The 23,581-nt window shown below is 53.0% G+C and overlaps 1 protein-coding gene across 1 annotated transcript in view; it reads left to right on the top strand.

Annotated features, from left to right (window-relative positions):
* Nucleotides 1-4,990: 4,990 nt before the first annotated feature.
* The window catches only part of TMEM63C (transmembrane protein 63C), a gene marked incomplete at both ends in the record, with an annotated part of 32,323 nt that continues 13,732 nt past the window's right edge, over nucleotides 4,991-23,581 (top strand). The window contains 13 exons of the mRNA XM_082648317.1: nucleotides 4,991-5,140; nucleotides 5,687-5,766; nucleotides 6,162-6,243; nucleotides 9,606-9,643; nucleotides 14,507-14,649; nucleotides 16,057-16,105; nucleotides 17,912-18,020; nucleotides 19,405-19,478; nucleotides 20,089-20,169; nucleotides 20,282-20,405; nucleotides 21,160-21,293; nucleotides 22,744-22,866; nucleotides 23,304-23,457. Coding sequence (XP_082504443.1) covers nucleotides 4,991-5,140; nucleotides 5,687-5,766; nucleotides 6,162-6,243; nucleotides 9,606-9,643; nucleotides 14,507-14,649; nucleotides 16,057-16,105; nucleotides 17,912-18,020; nucleotides 19,405-19,478; nucleotides 20,089-20,169; nucleotides 20,282-20,405; nucleotides 21,160-21,293; nucleotides 22,744-22,866; nucleotides 23,304-23,457 — 1,341 coding nt within the window. The remainder of the gene's footprint in view (nucleotides 5,141-5,686; nucleotides 5,767-6,161; nucleotides 6,244-9,605; nucleotides 9,644-14,506; nucleotides 14,650-16,056; nucleotides 16,106-17,911; nucleotides 18,021-19,404; nucleotides 19,479-20,088; nucleotides 20,170-20,281; nucleotides 20,406-21,159; nucleotides 21,294-22,743; nucleotides 22,867-23,303; nucleotides 23,458-23,581) is intronic.

Below are 23,581 nucleotides of genomic sequence, written 5' to 3'. Positions count from 1 at the left end.
CCTGCTTCCTCAACAAGGGCTCCCCTGAGTGGCCACCGGCAGAACTGTAGCTTCCAGCCACAGCTGACCCAGAGCCTGGGATGGCTGAGATGCCTGTTCCGTCTGCCAAGAGACCCCAGGAATGCCATCGCTGCTACTCTGACTCTCTGGCAGATGGCTTACTGTTAAAATGTACTGTGTTCAACGTAAACTATTACACTTTTACATTTGGCTAAACATGTCAGTGTATATGCGTGGAAACCAGTGACCTGGGATAATTAAACTGTGGGCAACCTAGGCAGAAAGAGGGGAGCAGAAAGTAGGGAAACTTAAGGAGATAGGCCAGAGGCTCCCTGCTCCCGTCAGATGCTGATCCAGAGGCGGGTGTTGTCCTCCTTCCTTTTTCCAGGACTAATCTCATTACGCCCTTTTCCCCTATTTTTGTGAGTTAGCACAGGGAATCCAGACTCCCGGGCCACCTCTTGTCTCCTGTACTCCAGTCCTTTATTCCCTTTTCCATCCCCAGCACCCAACCATCCCTAGTACCTAGAACCATTCCAATGTGTCCCCTGGAACTCTGTGTCCACTTTTCATTTTACAGATATCTATGGGATACTTCCTGTATTCCAGGCATTTTTCTCCATGACTGATAAACCTTAGTCCACATGTCCCTCTTAACAGCACTGTGAAGTGGGTACTAACTGATAGCACCATCCCCATTTTACAGATGAGTAAATGAGGCATGGATAAAGAGCTTGCTCCAGGTCGCTTGGCAAGTAGGAGTTGGAACTTGGATTCAGTGCCAGAGCCCGCGGTGCCCAGAAACACCCCCCAGATCCTCAGAGCATCACCTTTTCACTGGGAACTGAAACCCAAGACTCCCGAGGAGCCTTACCACCCTCTCCGCAAGTGGTTTCTGTTTCTCTCCCAATATCATGGACCTGGGGATGGGAGAGATGTCTTTCTTGCTCTTCTTTGTAACTTTCAGACTATTCTTCCCTCCTCCCTGCAAAAGCTCCCGTCTTGTACCCACGGGTGTCAGCCTAGACGTCCTGCTCCCCCTCTGTGTCATAGGCATCTGCTCCCCGCAACCCGGGTCACACCCCTCCTTCCTGGAAGAGTTCAGTTCCTGCCTCAATGTCATGACACTACTGCTCCTGTCTTCATTCTTGCTGATTTCAGTATCCACATATCCACAGAGATGATCTGTCTAACAGTCTAGCCCCATGGTTCTTTGACACTCAGCCTCTCACTCCATGGAAATGCCCTAGACCTTATCACTACCAATAACTGCAATCCCTTCTTAATCTCAACATCACCCAGATCATTTTCCAACAGCCAGTTTCTGTCTGTCAACTCACACCCTCTAGGACTCAAAAATTCTACCCACTGGAGCTCCAACAGCTTTCACTGTTCCTCGCCCTTCTCACGTTTCATTTCTCTCCTTACGTGCCTTAAATTCCACGGCCAGTCATTAAAATTACTCCCTTTCACCTTCAATCCTCTTGTTTCATTCTCATACTTGCTTGGGAAAACCTCCACCCTGGTTAAAACTATCTGTGTGACTCTTTCACACCTGTAAGCACACAGATGGATACAGTTGAGGGAAATGCACAGTAAGTCTGGCTGCTCTTGTTGGAAATTCAAGACCGTGAACCTCAGTGGGCCCCTAGAGCTGCCCGTCAGTCCTGCTACATTCCCCTAACCCATTCACTCCTCTGGATTTCTGCTTCTACCTTTCTTCCTGTTCTCAAACAGCCCATGTCTGCCTACCACCAGCATCACACACTCACCTGAGACCTTGTTCCCTCTTTTACTGAGAAAATAGAAACTGTAAGGAAAGCACGTCCACAATCTCCACCAGTACTCCTGCTACCGCGGGTCAGCTATCCGCCCTCAGCTCTCAGCAGAGGCCAGCTTCTCTCCTTGGGCACTAGTTCCCAGCCCCTCCTACATCCTCGCTTTGCTCTAGTGATTCTGCATCTCTTACATCACCAGATTTTTATTTTCTATTGGATCGTTCCCATCAGCATACCATGCGCAGCTATTTCTCCCTTCCTAACCACTTCCACCTCTCCATGCTCTTCGAAAGAGTTGCTGACGCCCCTGGCTCCAAATCCTCTCCTATCATTCTCTCTTGCAGCTCTTCTAGTCTGGCCACCGATAACCTCCACCTTGCTTCAACTGTGGCTCCTCCTCAGTTCTACTCTTACTTGACCACATCAGCACAACTGGCCCCTCCCTTCTCCGGGAAGCATTTTCTTTACCTGGCTTCCAGGACAGCACTGTTTCCTGCTGTTCCTCCATCCTCACTGCCTGCTCGTCTCAGTCTCTTTTTCTGCTTCCTCCTCATTTGACCAACTTGCATATATTAGAGCAGCATTCCAAGGCTCAGAACTTGACCCTCACCCTCCACTCCAGTGATCCAGTCCTACGCCTCGAACCGTCATCTGTCTCCATGCTGGCGACTCCCATGTTGTGTGTCCAGTCTCTCCTCTGAACCGCAGACGCATATCCAGCCACCTGCCTGGCATGTCCACAACCCAGCTCCCGGTCCCCCCGCCGTCCTGCACTTCCCATCCAGCACTTCCTGTCTTTTTCATCCAATGGCAGCACCTCCAGTTGCTCAGTCCACAAGCCTTAGTCATCCTGGATTCCTCTCTTTCACGCTCCCCTTTCAATCTATCAGCAAGTCTGGTTGGCTCCACCTTCAAAATATTTCCAAAATCTGACCACCTCACGGCTCTCATCGCAGTCCAGGCTACCACTATCTCTCTCTTTTTTTTTTTTTTTTTGCGGTACGCGGGCATCTCACTGCTGTGGTCTCTCCCGTTGCGGAGCACAGGCTCCGGACGCGCAGGCTCAGTTGCCATGGCTCACGGGCCCAGCCGCTCCGCGGCACGTGGGATCCTCCCGGACCAGAGCACGAACCCGTGTCCCCTGCATCGGCAGGCGGACTCTCAACCACTGCGCCACCAGGGAAGCCCGAGGCTACCGCTATCTCTTGCCTGGGTTGCCACAGAGTCCTCCCAAATGACCTCTCTGCTTGCCCTCACCCCCATTTATTCTCAGTGCCAGGGTCAAAGTGACCCCTTTAAAACATGAGTCACTTCATGTCACTCCTTTGCTCAGGTACCCCCCATGCCCTTCACTCTCCCCTGTCCAGCCACGCCGGCCCATTAGCTTTTCCTCTGCTCCAGGCAAGCTTGCACCACCACTACTACCGCCCCAGGCTTTTGCTCTGCCTGCAGTGTCTTTCCCCCACGGCTGCATGGTCTGCTCCCCTCTCTTCAAGTCTTCGCTCAGATGTCATCCTCTCAGCGAAGCCTTCCGCAATCACCCTCTTTACAATCCTAATCTCACCCTGACCCCTGCACTGCTTCTCCCCACTAGAATCCCACGAGGGAGGGATTTTTTTGTCTCGTTCACTGATATACCACCAGCATTAGTCTAGCACAAAGCAGTCGTTCACCAAATATTTGTCGAATGAACAAGCCTACTTTTCTTGAATGGGAGTGAAGAATTTCTAGAGTGTGATGCAGTCTGGAGCCCAAACAAATGATCTTTTAAAATCAGAGCAACCTTGCAGGTAAGTCCAAGCAGCTGCTGGTCACATCCAGCTTTTGCTCGTACTTTCTGCTCTTACCCAGGTCTGAAGAATACGGATGCCCGTGACCACGAGCTCAGCATCTGAGTCTCTGACTCACTGTATTGGCTCACGACCATGAACAGGTGTTGATCTCCCCGGTTCAAGTTCTAGGTGAAACAGGGAGTCATTGCTGTGTGTCAGGCACTCTGTATCCTTTCCTTACTTAGTCTTGGGAGCTATTGCCTTTCTTGGAAACTAGATGAGAGAATCGTAAGACGTTAAAGATGATCGTCAGTGGCCCTACCTGCGCGGCACCCCGTGATACAGTGGTTCCATCCTCTAAACTGAACCTTTCCTCTCTGAGACCTTTGTGAGGCTGGTTCATTTATGTACAAGAAAAGCTTCACAAAGGTAGAAGTAGGAAGGCCCATTGGAACGACTGCTTTGTGCATTTTACAACTCTTTTAGCAAAAGGAGCAAGTGGTACAAAATAAACACTCTCCCGGGGAATCTGGGCTATTCTGTCATCTTGGCCCTGGGTTTGAGGAAGTGGTGTCTTACAGCAGCAGTTCCCAGCCTATTTGTCACACGGGACCGGCTTCATGGAAGACAATTTTTTCATGGACTGGGGGCGGGGGTAGGGCATGGTTTTGGGATGATTCAAGCACATTACATTTATTGTGCACTTTATTTCTGTTATTATTACATTGTAATATATAATGAAATAATTATACAACTCGGGATAATGCAGAATCAGTGGGAGCCCTGAGCTTGTTTTCCTGCAACTAGCTGGTCCCATCTGGGGGCGATGGGAGACAGTGACACCCGAAGTGTGTTGCTTATGTCTAGTCTGCTCTGTAAGACGCAGCTTAATTGTCACTCTCCACTCACTGATAGGGTTTTGATATGAGTCTGCCAGCAACTGATTTATTATGGTCTCTGTGCAGTCAGGCCTCTCTGCTAATGATAATTTGTGTTTGCAGCCGCCCCCCAGCGCTAGCATCACCGCCTCAGCTCCACCTCAGATCATCGGGCGTTAGATTCACATAAGGAACGCGCAACCTAGATCCCTCGCATGTGCAGTTCACAGTAGGGCTCCCGCTCCTGTGAGAATCTAATGCTGCCCCCGATCTGACAGGAGGCGGAGCTCAGGCGGTAATGCAAGCGAAGGGAGCGGCTGTAATCGCTGGCCCGCTGTTCACCTCCTGCTGTGTGATGTCCCACCAGGGGGTTGGGGACCCCTGTCTTAAAGGACAGGGCTGCATGCCATCTCAGGGCTGAGCCTCCTGCCTTGACCATTTATAAGCTCAGCGCACCCCTCCCAGCTCCCCGGCAGGCTTCTGCGTGTTGCATAATGGGGGGGGGGAGGGGGGCCTCATGTTTGACCTGGAAACCCCTCTGTTCACCAGGGAGCCTCCCAGGATGACTGTCTCGCCGGGCAACCTGAATATGGTGGAAAAGTCCCGGAACTTCTCGGCTGACGACTGCTTCCACTCTCGGAGCACTGTCCTGCAGGGGCAGCCCTTTGGGGGTATCCCCACTGTGCTGTTCCTCAACGTTATCTTGTGGGTGGTGAGTTCTGGACAGTGCAGTGGGCAGACAGAGAGGTCTCACCCAGGGTGGATGGTCCAGCTTTCACAAATGATACAAGGGACCCCAGCTGTCCGTGGATGCCAGCCACAGTGGTGGGAACTATCTGAATGTCAGTTCTGCCCAGGGAGGCCCAGGGTGGGTGGGCCTTGGAGAAGAGGAGACTGCAGGAGCAGTGGAATCCCTGATTCTCTTCCTTGCACCCTTGTCCAAAGGTCCCCCTGGCCAGTGCCCTTGAGCCTCCCATCTGTCCCCTGATTTATTCAACGAGTGCTCTGTCCACTGTTCTGAACATGCCACCAGCGCCTCTATTCAACCACTCTGAGCATCCACTCTGTGCTGGGATGCTGCCGGGCACTGGGAATCTAGAGTTGCAGAAGGCATGACCCCCACCCTGACAGAGCTGGCCACCTAGCGGGGAGCCCCTGGGGACCTCAGGGACAGTCTTCCCCATGGGAATTCAGGGGTCAGTCGAGGGGAAGGCATCCATGAGCTCTCTTGCGCCATGTTGCTTTTCCTGACCTATAGGTCATCGTCTTGGTTTACTCCTTCCTCCGGAAAGCCGCATGGGACTACGGACGCCTGGCTCTGCTGATACACAACGACAGGTGAGGAGAGGCTGGGCGTCAGGAGTGAGCTGCTAGCTTCATCGGGGGATGTGCTGCTGTGACCAGTGCCCATACTGCACAGGTGTCTCGTCAGCAGGTGGCATCTTATTACCACCCCTGCCCGTGTTCTAGCCCTCCCTGCATTAGGGTGACTTGGAGAGCAGCCACCTCTGGGCACGAGGCCACTTTTTTCTCCGATCTCAGCCTTTCTGGATCTCATGGTTCCCAAGATGCGTTGGCCACCTGTCTGTGCCCAGAGCTGTGTGCTCAGCAAACACGTTGAGGCGTGTCTGCTACTGGGTAGGAGGGGACCACAGCCCTCAGCCCAGGGAGCAAGGCTGGCACCTAAGAACTTTCTCCTTTTCCACCTCCCCACTACCCTTCCTGGCTGGCAGCCTGACCTCGCTGATCTATGGGGAGCAGAGCGAGAAGACGTCTCCCTCGGATATTTCCCTGGAGATGGAACACAGGGACAAGGTGGGTGCTGGGGTGGGCCTGGGCCTGGTGAGGGCGGGGGCAGGGGTCCGGGCATCTGCAGGAAGGAGCGGGTTCATCAGCTGGGGCTTTGCAATCAGCCACCCAACCACTCCTAGCAACGTGACCTTGGACAAATGCCTCCACCTTGCCAAGCCTGTCTCCCCATCGGAAATATGGAGACACTGACCGTACCTGCCTCCTAGGGTGCCGAGACGGTGGTGGCAGTAAGTGCACGAAGGAGAAAGGGAGCAAGGAAGGCCCTCCAGAGCGATGGAGTGGAGCTAAAGCGCTCTAGATGGCGCTCGGGACTGGTCCGAGCTGAACTCCAGAAGAGAGGTCTGGCTTGCTGTCTCCACATTCTCACCTCCCTCTCACTCCTCAACCCCTCACACGTGGCTCCCACCCAGACAGCCCCAGGGCCACCAACCGTCCCATGCGATGAAATCCAATGGGCTCTCCTCAGTTCTCATCTCTCAGAAACACCTGAGTCTGCGGATCATCTTCCCTCCCTTTTTTTTTTTTTTTTTTTTTTTTTTTGCGGTACGCGGGCCTCTCACTGTTGTGGCCACTCCCGTTGCGGAGCACAGGCTCCGGACGCGCAGGCTTAGTGGCCATGGCTCACGGGCCCAGCCGCTGCGAGACATGTGGGATCTTCCCAGACCGGGGCACGAACCCGTGTCCCCTGCCTCGGCAGGCGGACTCTCAACCACTGCGCCACCAGGGAAGCCCTCTTTTTAAGTTTTTTAAATAACGTATATTTTATTTTTTAAAAATATTTATTTATTTATTGGCTGCGTCGGGTCTTAGTTGCGGCACGCAGGATCTTTCGTGGCAGCGAATGGGCTTCTCTCTAGTTGTGGCCTGCAGGCTTAGTTGCCCCGTGGCATGTAGGATCTTAGTTCCCTGACCAGGAATCAAACCGGCATCCCCTGCATTGCAAGACCGATTGTCAACCACTGGACCACCAGTGAAGTCCCTGCATTCCTTTTCTTCAGCAGTCTTAACCCAGTCTGTGATGACTCCTCATCTACACAGTTAATCTAGTGTGCCCACTTCCCCCACTGAGAGCTATACCGGTCTTACTCCCCACTGTCCCAGCACCTGGTCCAGCCTGTCGTGTAATTAGTATCTGATATGTGTTTGTTGGAAGCAAATTTTCATCCATTTTCATCCCTCCAAGAGACCTGGTCCCTTTACTTGCCAAGACCTGCCCCTGACAAGAATGGGAGCCTCAGACAGGTTCACGTCCTGGAGGTTTCCTCTGTCGAATAAGGACAGTAACACCTACCTTGCAAGGCAATTCTCAGATTTATCTTTAGAAACATCACTTCAGCTTTGTGTGGGTTTTTTTTTTCTGTACAATGACATTTTATTTTAAAAATATCTAGAAGATAAATCATGATGGCAGCAGTGGGGTAGTCAAACAGAAAAGGGTAGAAATTAGACAAGGAGGAAGAGTGCGCTGAGGTAGCCCCTGGCAGATGGCGAGGCCTCAGCCAGGCTGAGTGGAGTGGGTGAAGTGAACAGGTCTCCTCATAGCGCCCTCAGCAAGTCAGGGCGGATGTGGCGGGAGTGGGGAGGATGGAGCCACTGAGGTGGGTGCAGTGAACTGACCGCTGTCACTCAGGCTTGTCAGCTGAGCTGGCTCCTGGGAGCCTGTGGCCATTTCCACGGGGTGGGGAGAAAAGGAGAGATGTGTCTGCTTCTCAGGCCCACTGTTCAGCTGCTAAGTTTTCTGAATGGTTTATGCCTTTCAGAGGTACAATATATATGCAGGGGAGTGTGTGTGTGTGTGTGTGCGTGCGCACGTGTGTGTGTGTGTGTGCACGTGTGTGTGAGAGAGAGGGAGAGAGAAAGAGAGAATATGGGTCCATACCTGGTCACTCACACATCTGTGTCCACGTGCCTTTCATGGGTACATAGGCCACACTTCTACTCACTACCTCTGTCCTCCCACCGATACTCCTCCACTCTGCATATCCACTAGGGCCCGTCAGCAAACCTGCTTGCTCCCTTAATGAATTGCACGTTGGCCCAGAGCGGGGAGGTGAGGAAAGACTCCCCATGTAGGGAAGGGGTGGCCAGACTCTCAGCCCAAGTCTTGTCTAGCAATTCACCCCCTCCCTGGGACTTTCCCAGTCACCACTGCCACCATCATGCCATTTCCCGTCATCGCTCTGCCTCATCCCCGGGCTTTTATCCCTACTTTAGTTCCCTAGGATATAGCTGGGGAAATGGTCCCCCCACAAGTGGACACTCCTGATGGGCATTCCCACTGTCAACCCACCCAGCACAGGGAGGAGGCCTAGAAGGTGGGAACCTCCTTCTGTTTCATGTTTGCCTGCCCCTCATTTCTTCCTTTTGGGAAATATGCCTTCCCCCATCCATGTGGTTCTGGGGGACTATCAACCAAGTGGGCCTGCCTGGGTGGCTGATGGGCTCGTGACCCAATCAAGAGCTGCAGCCTTTTCCAAGGTTTTGCCAAACCCCTGGGATCCCAGAAGGAAGCATGACCAGGGTAACTGAAGCAGCTACAACATCTGGCAGCTTTTAGAGCTGTGGCCCTCTGCCTACCCTATGCATACAGTCCCCGAGCTGACTGCCTCTCTAGCCCCTCCCAGCCCCCGGCTGAGGCCACCTTTTCCCACCACCCGGAAACTCCAGACAGCAAGACCCTGAGAGAAATGTATAATCGACAGGACCCCCAGATGCAGAAGAAGAAACCCAGCTCAAGTTAGCATTATAACAAAAGGGTGATGTGTGGCCTGAGTGCGGGGAAATCTAAGGGAAGCAGCTGCTTCGGGTACAGCTAGATCCAGGAAGTCCAGCATTGCCACCAGGATCCCCTCTGTGGTCCTCTCTCCTCTGAGCAGGCTTTTTATCTCAGACAAGCTCCTTCATGTGGCATCAAAGACTCACAGAGCCCCTCCAGCATGCCTGGTGTTGACCGAGATGCAAGAACTCAGAGGAAGACCCTTCTCCCAACACCCATATCAGTCCCCTTAAGAGCATTTTGCTTGGCCCCTCTTGGGTCATGTTCCCGTTGGTCAACTGACCACTGGTAGCAGACACCTTCTTGACGGGCCACATGCATAGGGGAGGGGCATTTCCCAGAAGGAAGCAACGAGGGACAGACAGAAAGCAATTGACATCCACCCCAAAGTCCCTTCTCTCCCTCCAGTCTGAGGCCCACCCTCTAAGCCACCACTTGCTGTAACAGGATGCCCGACTTCTGAAAAGACATCTCCCTCAGCACCGATTCCAGTCCAGACCTTGCCGGGGGAGGAAGCCCCGGACACTGCCTCACTGCCTCGGACGCCCCAGCGCTGGGTTTTCTCACACTTTCTCTCCTTTTTCCCCAGGGCTTCTATTCCTGGTTTTTCAACACCATCACCATGAAGTAAGTGCCTGAGCTTCCTGAGCCTTGTCTGGGGGAGGGTGGGGACAGGGTCTCCTGCCCTGCAGGACCAGGCCTTGGGCCTAAGTTCTGTGTCCCAACGTCCACTCCCCACTCCCCCTGCCCACCGCAGCCCGGCCCTGGCACAGGACGCTTTCTTGTGCTCCATTGGTGAAATGGGAACTGGACGCTGCCCACAGCCCATTTTCCCTCTGCCACAGTTCTCAGGAAAGACCCCTCTCACATGCTTGTAAAAATGCTTTTATGAAGCCCACACGAGGAAAAAGAAATCCTTCCCAGGTACTCTTTGCTTTACTTCTGTGAACATCATTCCTTATATTTGCCTAGATGGAAAAAACAAAAACCACCAGGCGGAAGGGCAGGTTTCCTCTCCCAGCCTCCATGCCCATTACGGAGGGACAGCCCCTGGCCCACCACACCTTCTGGATCTCTTTAGTGTGAGACCCCGCTTGGCAAGGAGAGGGACCCCGAGTCACCTGTCATCTCCCGATGGCCTCATACCAGCCAGACGCCTCCGCAGAGCAGACACCTGTCAGAGCTCAATGCCTCCACACACATGCACACACACGTGCACACACATGTGCATACACACTTACATGTGTGCACACAGCTGTCGCCACCTCAGAGCGCTGTGTGTTCCTGGGCTCTCCCTAAATATCCCCCATCTGGCCTGCCCTGCCTGTCCTTTGAACCCCTCCTCCAGGGTCCGTCCTTGCCTGGTGATGCCTGCTTTAGGGTGCAGCCTCAGTGCTCCCCAGAGGCCACCTGCACCAGGGGCCTGCCTGGACCTGCACGTCTGCTTCTTTGCCAAGGCCCTTAGGGCTTCTTCCTTCATGTACCTCCATGCCCACACCATTCAAGGGCCTTGCTGGGAGCATTCAGACATTGCCGCAAGATCCCATCCACCCGCATGAGCTACACCAGGGCACCTCTCTTTCCCCAGACCTGTGGAAGGGCCTGGGACCCTTTGGGGGCACAAGATACCATGACTGGGCCTTGGGAATCCAGAGCTGGGCTTGGGACCAGCAGCCTCTGGGGTTTGAGCCCCAGCTCCACTGGTGGAGGACTCCCCATGGCCTTGGCCTCTCGTCTTCGTTCATCGTTCACCAGAGTCCCGAGGAAGTGATACAGCTAGTTTGTGCGTGGGTGGGAATCTTAGCCACATGTTGGGGGAGTGGAGGGGAGACTTTTATTTCTTGGCACCTTCTCTGGTTTTGCTTTGTTAATTTTTAAAACATGCACCAGCTTGCATAAATACATCTTTATTAAGAGAAACCTATACCTCCAGTCTCTCATGCCGCTCTTCATGACCGCCCTTTCCTGCAGAAGCCAAAGTCCCAGCGCACAAAGCCCACTCAGTCTAGTTAGAAAAACATGGGTTGACAAGACCCACTACACATGATTGATAATGGGGAGAGCATAACTGCTGGGCAAAGGGCATTTGGGAGAGCGAGAAATTAATTCCAATTTGGGGGTTCTGAAGAAGCATAGTTTTGAGCGAGGCCTTGGGGAATGGGAAGAATTTTGACCGTTGTGATGTGGAGGGCCCATCAGAAATTAAGGACTGCATGAGCAAAGGTTTGGGGCAGAGATGGACAGGGAGTGTCCAGAAATGGTAAATCTTCTGGTGTGGCTAGAAACAAGAGTACGTAGCAAGAGAGGGCATGAAAGATTGGGCCGGAAGGATCAGCTGGGATCTTGACTACCATACCGAGAATCTTGGCCTTTGGTTTAGAGGCAGCAGGGAGCCAGCGACTACTTTTGAGCGGGGCACTCAGGTGATGTCTGTTTGTAGGCAGGGGCATGAGGGGTGAATGGCAGTAGGAAGAGTCCAAAGGCAACGTGAGCAGCTAAGAAGGTTTTTCCAGCGTCCAGGTGAGAGGTGCTGGTGACCAGGGAAACAGTGCGGAGGAGACGTGGGGAGGGAGATGATGGGGCAACAACAGTCAATGGGTTGTTTCCACCTGGCTTCCACCTGGTTAGGAAAAAGGGAGAAATCGAGGTCTGGCTTCTGCGGAGGGTAATAATACCACCAGCTGGGAGATGAGGAGATATGATGAGTTGGGAAATTAATGACATAGGGCCGGGGTGAGCATGTGAGTTGACCGGCAGGCTGTTGAGAAACAGGATTAAAGCTTAGGAGAAAGGTCGGACCTAGAGATTTAGACTTGGGATATGGGTGCACAGAGGTCGTAGTTGAAGTCATGGGAGCAGATGGGACACCCAAGGGAAAGGGCCCAAGAAAGAGACTGGTTGGGACAAGAGGAAAAGGTGGCAACCTCTAGGGCACGGGCTCACTGAAGCCAGGCAGGCGCGAGGTCCAGACGGGGTGTGGTCAGCAGCCTCCAGCCCTACGAGGTTGAGTAGCATGAGCACTCAGCAGAGGATGTCGGCTTTGGGGATGCGAATCTCCACTGGGAGCGCAGTTCCAGGACGAGGAGATGTCCAAGAAGTAGGGGCAGAGAATGGAAGCCACCTTTTTCAAGAGGTGGGTGGGAGCAGGGAAGGAAGGATATTGGATGGAACTTGAAGGGAAACTGGTGAAGGAGTGGATGCTTAAGGAGTTTCTTGGGGTTTTGTTTTTTAAGAGTAGCAAATGAGCCCTTGAACCTGGCTGTAGTTGAAAGGGAAGAAGTGTGGGCATCTGTAGAGACAGATGGATGTTAATTTAAAGATGAGACAGGTAGAGCAAGTCTCCAGCAAGAGGTAGAGGAGAGGAAGTGATTAGGGCAGAGATGAGAATTAATTGTGAGTAGGAGAAAGAGTGATGCCTGGAATGTCATGGGGCCGGCACTTTAAAGAGTGGCGGGAAGAGAACAGAATTGAGTAGAGGAATCTGTCTAGGCAGACTCAAAAATTCAGGCTTCCCTCAGAACTGTAAGATAGGCTGCTGAGTATAACCCGCGCTTCCGCTTCCGGTGCAGACGGAGCAATGGGCCCAGTGGGGAGGCGGGAATTGTCAGCCCAGAAAGGAGATTCTTGTGTTCTTCGTCCCGCCCAGCCCTCTGCTCCCTCCACCTGGTTGGAGGCTCTCACCCTGCCTCTGGCACGCTGTTTCTATCAGGTGAGCAGATCTTGGCACCCCAAGCCTGCAGGGGGACATTCCCCCATTCTCCCTTCTCACCAGTTCTCATCCACCCCATTCTTGGGATTTAATTCTCAAGTCCAAGGCAGGAAGTATTTTAACTGCTTGAAGTTAAAAAAAGGTTGAGAGCTCTAAATAATTACCTAAATGGTGATACTGAAAGCCTTAAAGATATGCTCTTTGTAATATTGTTGAAAAATAAATCTGAATCCTGGACTGAGTGCTAGAAGTTGCAACCTTCCAGTCTGATCAGAGGGCAAGGGTGAGTAAACTGTGGCACGTCCACCAAAGGCGGGGGCGTGCAGCTTGGGGCTGGGTGGGAATCAATAATCCACAAACAGAGGCTATGGTCACCATTAGTATTGGGCAGCCATAAAAATATTTAGACAAAATGTAAAACGGTCAGAAAAGACTTAAGATTAAATGCTGAGCAAAAGAGCAGTACATCAAATGCTGTTTATACTACAGTCAAAGTTAAACCAGCAATACAATACGAAGCTAAAGGAAATTGGCCAGAATGATTAATAGCCATTATCTTAGGTTTGATGAGATTGTAGGTGAATGATTTTCTTCTTTTGTTATTTTCCAAAGTTTCTATAATAAGCATGTATTGCTTAAAAGTTTTTTAATTGAAGTATAACACACATACAGAAAAGTGCACAAAAAATGTGTCCAGCTCAATCATCACAAGCAAAGCCTATACAAGCACCATCCCGATAAAGAATTAGAACATTGCCAAGACCCCAGAAGCCCTCCTCCTTCTCCCTCCCAATCTCCTATCACCTCCAGCCTCTCCAAAGGTAACCAGTATCCTGACTTCTAACTCTGTAGTTCAGTATTGCCTATTTTTGAACTTTGTATATGAAATGATATGGTATGTATTGTTTGTGCCTGACATCTTTTACTCAACGTTGCATTTGTGGGGTTCAGCTATGGTCATTCATTTTTATCTCTGTATGGTATTTCATTACATACATATAATGTGATGTATATAGCTCACTATATATATATTTCACTACATATATATTTCAATTCTTGTGTCCATTCTACCTTTGATAGACAATTAGGTTGTTTCCAGTTTGGGGCTGTTACAAAATAACGTGTCTGTGACATTCTTATACATGTCTCTTGGTGCCCATGTGCATGTATTTCTGTTGGGTATAAACCTAGGAGTGGAATTGCTAGGTCATAGGGTATACTTATAGTCAACTTCTGTAGATAATGTCCACTCTTATCCAAAGCTGTGTGCCAGAGTAAGTACCCGTGAGTGTGAGAGAGCTCCCGGCATCCCACACCCTCACCAGCACTTTCTCACCAACACTTACCTCACCGACTTTCCAACTTTGACCAGTCTGGCAGTGTGGAGTGATACCTCATTGTGGCTTTGAGTACCCCTTTTTAATTTAAGGAACAACTTTTTGAAAAATAGGATGAATCCTGTTATCACTAATGGTTTATTCAGTGCCTGCGCTATAGCAAGCACTCAACATGTTTGAAGAAGCAATAAAAGAGGAAATAAATGCCTGATTTAAGAGGGCTTCTGGATTCCCAGGAGTGTATCTGTAGCCTCTATCTTTGATACGCCTGTGAAATTCAGTGAAATACAATTCAGGCATAACAAGTTTTGAGAAGGGTGATATCTCTAAAGATTAAAAACTCGGGGGTAGGGTGGTCATCTTCTCTCCCTTTCCTCTACCTCCGACTTCCGTTGTAGCCACACTGGCTCCTGAGCAATGTCCTTGTCTCTGTGTCTCTTCCAGGAACGAAGATCTGATTAGCAAGTGTGGAGACGATGCCCGTATCTACATCATGTTCCAGTATCATCTCATCATCCTTGTGCTTATCCTCTGCATCCCCTCCTTGGGCATCATTTTGCCCATCAACTACACTGGAAATGTTCTGGGTAGGCAGAGCTCAGCAGGTCCCGGGCCCGGCCCACTAGACCTAAGAGGCAGCCCGGTAGGCAGGACAGAACTTGGGTCTTGAGCGTCTAGGAATCTAAATTTTAATTGCACTTCTCAAAATTAGTTATGTGACCTTAGGCAACCCACGCTTCAGTTCTCTCACATGGAAACCGGAGATGATACCTCTTTTGGTATAAATTTGGCCCAGGGCCTGGCACACAGAAGGCAGATAGTAGTAATTCAGTCTAAAACTGAATGTTTATTTATGACCCCACACTGCATCTGTCCAGATGTTCCTGGAGGGCTTGTTATGACATGTGACCCACTACAAAGATCTCTGGACCTGATCTCTCTCTGTACCCACTCTGATGGACACAGCACGCAGAATTTCTCATAGGGATTCTATCCACACTCCTTATAACAGGGTAAATTTTCACACAATAATGTGGTGGGTGAGGGCTTGGGCTTCAAAGACAGAAAAATCATGGTTCCCCAACTTTTACCCACATCTGCTTCCCAGAAAATTATTTCATCTTATACAGTGTCCTCAGGCCTCAGTTTCCTCAACTGTCATAGGGATAGAGAGACAATGCGTGTCAAGTGGTTGGCACAGTGCCTGATAGTGGGCACTTTGAATAACAGCCAGAGTTTCACTAGGAAATGCAAACATAGAGCTGTATGAGGCCCATACAACTAGGTGGTACAGGATAGCACCTTAAGTGCCCAGGTGGCAGCCAGGTGTACGCTGATTGCTCAAGTTTCCACCTATTTCTCCTCGGCCAGTGGTAGACCTCAGTTATTCAAGGTAGCCCCCATTTCTCATGCTACCAAATACCACCACCAGAGTAAATAACTACTGAGCCCTGCCTTCCCAGATTCTCATCCTAAGAGCTAGTATGTTGGCAATGATAGTATGATAGTACGGCAATGATAGTATGATTTCATAAAACTTGGAGATGTCTAAACCAGCGCACTGATACACTCAGCCAGAAGGATTTGCTCTGTTTGAATGAGGCAGCAATGCATTTTCAGAAGTTCTGGGTTTTGTGATTGTTGCCAGCGGTAACAGTGTTGCTAATTTCATCATTCCGCTCATGGTGGGGCTGCCGGGTCCCTCCCACCAGCGTTCACCGGTATCTACCCTGAGTCAGTCACGCCCTGGGGTTGCCGCACCAATGCTCGGTCTTGCTTCACAGCCGAGGAGCCCCAGTCAGCAGTCCCAGGGAGGAGAGGAGGCCTCTGATGGGGCTGTTTGGAAGCTGGGGACAAGCTCTGGGGAACTAGAAGGAAGACCAGGACGTAGACAAGCATCTCTAGACCCCGGGCGTTCGCTCAGGAACCCTGAAGTCTGGCACCCAACCAGTCAAGGTGCCAGGCTTGAGGTCAGCAACTTTCTTCTCTTTCAGACTGGAATAGTCACTTTGGTCGGACCACCATTGTCAATGTCTCCACAGAGTAGGTACCTGATCCTCTTACCTCCCATTCTACTGGCTTGGGGGCTGGGTGTTAGCGTGGAGAGATGGTCCAATGTGTGGGTCCGAAGCATGAGCCCCACCCTGCTGATAAGAAAGGCCTGGTTTCCTGGGGAGCCCAGGTTCCAGGTGGGATGCCGGAAGTTGCATCCTCTTGATAGGGAAGTATTCTTGGTGTCTCAGTGTCCCCATCTCTGTAATGAGTGGAACTACCTAAACCGGTCACTCCTGAAGATTTGCAAAGATGGTCCTATTTGCTTAGTATGTCCAGCTCCCAACAGGATTACTGCAGTAAGCAGAGGTTTAAGGTATTGCTTCCCTGCCCACAAAATAGTTCAGGTCAACCCTCATATAACCGAGTGAAGCTCAGACCTGACTCCCACAGCAGCGAGACAGAGGAACCACAGGAGCTGGGTTCATGCCCCGGCTTTGCCATTAGCCGGCCCTGGGTCTGGGGCAGTGCACCCTCCCGCTCTGAGCTTCATCCCTAGTCCATGGTGGGGGGAAGAGCTGTTGGACATGACCTCTAAGCCCCCTCCAGCCCTCATGATCCGGGAACCTGTGGATTTTAACGTCAGCCAACCCAGTTGGTGACCAGATCAATCTGTACTGAGCCAGATGCGGCCCTGCCGGTCCAGGCTGAGACATCAGTCCCCCCCTAGGTCTCATGGCCAGGCTTGGCCGACTTCCTGACAGAGCTGAAGCACTACTTCCAGTACCTGAAGCAGGTGTGAGTGGGGTTTGCACACTCCTGCCCCACCTCCCCTTGCCCCACCCCTGGTCCCCTGCCCCTGCACCCCTGCAAACTCCATCAAATTCCAAATCCATCAAAGTCCAAACTCAGCAGAATGGTTGGGCACCCTCTCGCCTCCACCTTCAACCAACTCTTTCCCGGGTACTGGCAACACCAGAGCAGAGCTTACCAGCCTCTCCCAGGCCAGCCACTGTTGTAAGTGTGGCACCTACAACTTCCCAACTAGAAGTGAATTTTAATAGGACAGCAAAGAGCCTTCAACGTTTGTAAGTCCATACTGGCAGAGAGCTGGAATGTCCCTTAGGGACCATGTCACCTTGCCCCCTCCGAGAACACTGAGGAGAGAAACATGTAACTAGATGGGGGAGGTTAGGTGAAATGCCAGCGCGGGGACAGTGGTGAGGAGATATTCTGAAGCAAGGCAGCCTTTCTCTCCTCCAACTGCACCACATAAGGCGGGCCCTATTTCCAAGCAGTCCTCCTGGCTGGGTGCCTTGGGACAGCATCACGTGAGCACAGAGCCCAAGGGCCAGCCCTCTTCCTACCCCAGGGAGGCGGGCCCAATCTGCAGGCCTGCGTGTGACCCCGGAGTCCCTTACCACAGAGGCCGGGTGGCCCCTCCTGCTGTCCTCACGGTCGGCGGGGGCGGCCTGAGCCACAGCCGCCGGCAGCACGACACGGCGTGAAGAGTGTAAGTGCTTCTGCAGCTCACCTCCCGGCACTGCCACAGCTAGGAGTGACCTCGAGCGGTCACTCTAGCCCTTGTTTCCCTACGGGTAAACTGAAGGCATTCACAGTACCACCTTCACGAGGTGCAAGAGTCTAGTGAGAAAATGTCCACAAAGCATCTAGTCCCACCCTGGGCCTGACGTAGAGTAAACACTCAATGAACGTGAGCCTCTATTAGTCGGAGTGGACGTCCCCTTCTCCATTCCCTTCCAAGGTGCCTGAGTGGAGGCACCAGAGGGTGGCGCTGGGGAGACCGTGTGGGGTGGAAGCGGGGGTCTCACGCCTCCTGTGTCTTGTTCTTGGCAGGAGTAAGTTCCTGTGGCTGCACAGCTTCTTCGCTTTCTTATACTTTGTCACCAGCTTCCTCTTCATGACTCATCACTGTTTAGGGTTTGTGCCCAAGAAGAGCTACAAGGTGAGTAAGTGAAAAGAGCTACTAGAGCAACACCCTCTCGGCTAGAGGCTCTCCCCAGCTGGACACCATCCCACTCCCATACTTCAGAGGCATCCCAGCTTGGTGTGTTCTGCACACCTGGGGGTGGGCAGTCTCACCTGAGTAGGGCAAGCCTCCTCTGCTTATCCCTGGGAATCGTCACCTGGCACATCTGTCTGGGCTGTTAAACCACTAATACACTTCCAAACCAATTGGTAAATAGCTGCTCCCAGGTGCCTCGTCCCCCTGCACCCCTGCTGCCCTGGACCCTCTCCAAGGACCCCTGGAGCTCCCCACCATCAGAAAACTAAAGGCTTAACTAAGCCCTGAACCTGCGAGGGGCCTCCGTCTTCAGTGGCCAAGGCCCCCTGCTGACCCTCTGGGTAGATATTTTGACCTGCTGTGCCCAAGCTTCTTGCCCTTCCACCATCTCCCTGAGGTCAGAGACCCCATGTCCTGCCCCAGTGTTGTCCCCACTGTCTTGGTTTGTGTGTCCCCCATCCTACCTCCCAAGCAGACCCTGAGACAGGGATTTGCGTAGTGTTCACTTATTTGGGAGGTGATCCCAGGAAGGACCACTAGGTGGGTAGGGTCTTCTGCGGTGGAAGGTGGCAGGTAAAAGCGAGATCAGCTCCTTCAAGCTGTCCATCCTAAAGGACGGATTCACTTTACCCCATCCCAGAATGCAAACGCACATACCCCTGAAAGGTAATCCCGAATGTTTCAGCCTGAGGCTTGGGCACCCCTGACCAGTCTGGACTCGGCCACTTCAGCTTTCCTTCTTGCCACCAGAAGCTTCTGCCCAGACTCCCCTCTCTTGCAGCACAGTTTACCAGACTGTCACCTTGAGGCGATGGCTCAGGAAGACATTTCCCACTCACAGAATAAAATGTGGACTTTGAGGGGCTTCCACATTCCCTCCCCAGAGTCTAGCTCGCCTCCTAACTCCCCTGCACAGTCTGATGAGAGGGACGACCCAGCGAGGTGGGACGTCACTTGGAGCAGCGGAGGTGCGGGGAGACTGTAATCAACAAGAGGGTGTGAGCAGCCCTTGCAGGGCGTGGGCTGTGGTCCTTCCCAGGCCCTGTCTGCAGCCTCTGGCTCGCCCTCCATCACAGCCGTCTATGGCAAGGGGTCCACGGGGGGCACAGAGGTTAACAGAGGTGTAGCTTCCCGGGCTGCAGCTTCCCACGGCCTGCTGACCCCAGGGACACGGGCTGGGGCAGCTGACACCTGGCTCACCCAGCAAGGAGGCGGCCTGGTGTGAGTAGAAAACCTACTCCAGGTTCTGGGCCACCTGAAGACCCAGACTCCAGGAGTCCTGTGTGAGCACAGGCTTCTTTCTCCATTGACCTTCCCCACCTAGGTCACAAGGACACTAATGATCACCTATGTCCCCACGGACATCCAAGACCCAGAGATCATCATTAAGCATTTTCAGTAAGTGGGTCGGGTGGGCTGAGGTGTGGATTGCATCCTCCTGGTAACCCTGCCTGGGTCCTCATGTGGGTCGTGATGCACAGGATGGTGGAGTGGGGCTGTGGCTCACCCCAGATTCAGCTCAGGATCAACCTTGCAGAATGGGGGAGGCCCTGGTTGGGGCCAGAGCAGGGTTTCTGAAGTCAGGGAATTTCTGCATGGCATGGGTGTGATGGGGGATGCCTTACCCTTGTACCGCCAACTGTGGAGCCCAGGGAGCTGCCAGATGGCAGTTATCTAGAGCGGGTCATCTTGAGGCAACTTTTGTGACCCGAGCTCCTAGCCACAGGAGCCAGTTATCTCTCCATGAGCAGCAATTTCCAGCTCTGCTCCCTGGCCCTGTTCTGTGTCACCTGGGGAAGATGTGGCAACTCTCAGATTAACAGGGATCAACCCTGACATCCAGCCTTAGGAGCAAGGGGTGGATTCTACCATCCAAGCAGCAGGAACCATGGGTATAGCTGAGCCCCCTAGCCCTGTAGGCTGTAGCTCTGGGTAGGGGGTGGGGGGTGGGGAAGGGGGAGGTCCCCAGCCCTACGGAATGGCTCAACCTCCATGTTTGTGGCTTCAGTGAGGCCTATCCAGGGTGCGTAGTGACCAGAGTCCACTTCTGCTACGACGTCAGGACCCTGATTGACTTGGACGATCAGAGGTGAGGCTGTAGCGGGACCTGTCTGAATCTGGGGTGGGGAGAGAAGGAGAGGTTGTGGCTCTGCTGGCACCCTGACCACAAGATCCTTCTCCCATTGCCCATTGGCTGACAGGCGCCATGCAATGCGGGGCCGGCTCTATTACACTGCCAAGGCCAAGAAGAAGGGGAAGGTGATGATCAAGGTCCATCCCTGCTCCCGGCTGTGCTTCTGCAAGTGCTGGGTTTGCTTTAAAGAGGTAACTGGCAAGGGCATCGGGGGACACAGCGGAGGGGCTAGGGCACCGGGTCTCCAGGCTTTGTCCAGGGCTCTGGGCAGCGCCCCTTGCCCGCACCCTGGGGCCACAGGCCTCATTCAGGTCTGCTCTGTGCTGCGGCATCTGGCTCCTGCTTTCCTTTCCACCCGTCCTATCTCGCTGTTGAGAGGAGTCTTCCTTGGGGCCCCCTCCGGAGCGATCCAGGGACGCTTGTTCTTGGCCCCTCCTGGGCTTGGATGGGAGGACCAGTGAGGTCACAGCAGGCTGCTATAGGCTCCCAGGCCTCAGGCTTTCAGAGAGCTAGGACAGGAATATTTGAAAGCAGTGGATTCAGTCTTATCGCCCAACCACCGTGGCTAGAAGGAGGTCTTGGCAGGACTGAACTCCAGCGAGTCCAGAAAAAGAATCATCCCCTTTCCTGAAAATGCTACAGACACATTCTGTCACTCCTCTGGAGGCTACTCGGAGTCCAAAGGCACCCCCTTACCCCCAGCGATGCCTCGCTTTCGCTAGATCTAAGAGCAGGGAGCTAATCTCAGAGTCATAGCCTCTTCCTCTTCTAGAGCTGGGATCTTGGAGCCCACCTGGGGTCTGGAGCTTTTTGCCGGGCTTCCAAGGGAGCCGGGGATGGAACCAAGCCCTCGGGCCTGCCGCCTGAGTGGAGAGAGGCCTCCCATCCAGGCGTGAGGCCTGGAGCTCTGGCTGCTCCAGCTCTGAGGGCCACATCTCACCCCAGGTAGACGCAGAGCAGTATTATAGTGAGCTGGAGGAGCAGCTGACTGATGAGTTCAACGCTGAGCTCAACCGCGTGCGGCTGAAGCGTCTGGACCTGATCTTTGTCACCTTCCAGGACTCCAGGATGACAAAGCAGTGAGTGCCAGGGCCAGCTGCTTGCTGTGCCCAGCCCAGCCCTGACAGTGGGCCTCTGCTTCTCTGAAACCATCCTCTTTCACCCCCATTCCAGCCAAGGGGAGGAGGAGAGAGAGCCTCCCTCCGGTTTGCCATATTCTGCCCTCCCCTCGACCCCTCCATGCTCCTCATGGGCATGGAGCCACCATCTTGCTTTCTAGAGCATGGCCACATCCGTCTTCCCCCAGCTGCCAGGCTCAGCTTGTCTCCAGAGATGCCCAGGCCCTGGGCTCTTCACTCCCATATGTTCTTGCTTCAGCACAAAAGTGGTCAGAGTAGCTGTTGACCTCTTGGTTCCTCTTCCAGGCCTTGACAAGAATGGCACCCAGTTCTCCCTCATTGCACATCACCCCTCCCCTCACCACGAGTGACAGAGTCAGGGTAGAGGAGCCCTGCTTGCCATTGCTCCTCTCCTGCTGCAAACCTCCCCTGATTCATAGCCCTACTGCCTCCTCTCTCCTCCACGCCAGCCTCTGGCAGCCCCACCTTGATAGGGAGTGGATGAGGGCCACTCTGGAATGTTCTGGAAGGAATCTTAGGACTGGGTCAAATAGATGGGAGCCTCAGAATCAGTCTTTTGAGGATTATGGGGCCCTCCTCTCCCCGAGGGAGCCTGATCACTCACCACATTTGTCCTCACCCCCCCAACCCTACCAAGGAACAGTGGCAGAAGCTAGAGTTTAGTCGCAAAAAATTGTGTACAATTTTGCAAGTCACTTACACCCTCTAATTTCTTACCTATCAGATTTGATTACGTATATCTTCCCTGTCCTCCTCCCAGAGGGTTAAGAAGGGATATGTGTTCTAGTTAGTGTATGTGTTATAGAAAACAATACATCTACATAAGACAATAACTTTCTGAGAACACTCTCTGCAGAGAGGATCTAAGGTTTAATTACAGCAGATGTGTGAATTAGAAAACCAAAGATGAGGCTCCGGTGCCAGCACCCGCCCCTCTTTGGTTGTGTCTTCAGTCATCTGTGCAATTAAGACGATGTTAATCACCAATTAGCACAGCGTCATGCACTGTGTAGAACTCAATAGTCGGTAGCTACGGAGACTAAGATGGGGCTGAAATGAATACCTCTCCTGTCAGCCTCACAGAAAGAGCGCGTCTTTGTGCTGTCACTACTGTTAAGGGGAAAAGACGTGAACTGAGAACCGTGTGGCCCCCTTTTTTCCTGGACAGTCCCTCCCTCTAACGCCCCTTTCGTTCAGTGACTAGGCCTTGGGGACTGCCCACTTACAAGGTCGAGAGAGACATATCCAAGTCTCCGAGACTTCCCAGGAAGTGGATGAGTCTCTACCTGTGGGATGGCCACAGCGGCCCCGGGCCCCTGGCATGAGCCCTCCCCTGCCGCGGGCCATCGTCCTCACCCCCGGACCTCTGTCTGCTCCCGCATCTCCGCAGCATCCTGGAGGATTACAAGTTCATCCAGTGCGGTGTGTCGGCCCAGCAGTCCTCAGTGACCACCGTCGTCAAATCCGACCGCTGGAGGGTTGTCCTTGCCCCACATCCCAAAGACATTATTTGGTAAGCCCTCTCCGTCCCTCCCCTCTCCTTTGAGCTCCTCTGGGACTGAAGAAGGCCGTAGGACGGGGAAGGGAGTCAGGGCCTGTCCTCCTGCTTCACTGCCCACACACGGCCCCCGCTGGGCTGTTTCTCTCGTGGGCATCACAGCCTCCTCCCACGCCCAAGCCCACCCCACCACAAGCATGGAAGGCACCCAGCCTTTGGGGAAAGAGTTTTTTCCTGCAGAAAGAATTCGGATCGTTTTTTTGGCTCGCTTTACAAGTGGTGTGACTGAGGGGAAGGCCCAGGGCTGTCTCATGCAGGTGTGGGTGGGCCCACGGGCTTGAATTAGACCAGGGCAGCCTGGTCCACAGCTGGCACGCAGGAAGCAGCACGGGCTGTGTCTGAGGGCTGAGACCCGGGGTCCTAAGTGCGTCTCCCTCCTCCATCCTGCCCAGGAAACACCTGTCTGTCCGCCGCTTCCATTGGTGGGCCCGCTTCATCGCAATCAACACCTTCCTCTTCCTCCTCTTCTTCTTCCTCACCACGCCTGCCATCATCATCAACACCATCGACATGTACAACGTCACCCGCCCCATGGAGAAGCTGAAGGTGCCTCCTCTGCCCAGGCCAGGCGCGGGGGCCCCAGGGAGATGAAGGAAGAACTCAGGCGAGGAGGGGGTGGGAGGCCCACTGGGACGTGACTCCGATGCCCGCACAATTGTGGCCGTGGCAG

The sequence above is a fragment of the Grampus griseus genome (genome assembly GCF_964374135.1).
Source record: "Grampus griseus genome assembly, chromosome: 2".
NCBI classification, from domain to species: domain Eukaryota; kingdom Metazoa; phylum Chordata; class Mammalia; order Artiodactyla; family Delphinidae; genus Grampus; species Grampus griseus.
This window is presented reverse-complemented; position numbering and strand designations above follow the sequence as displayed.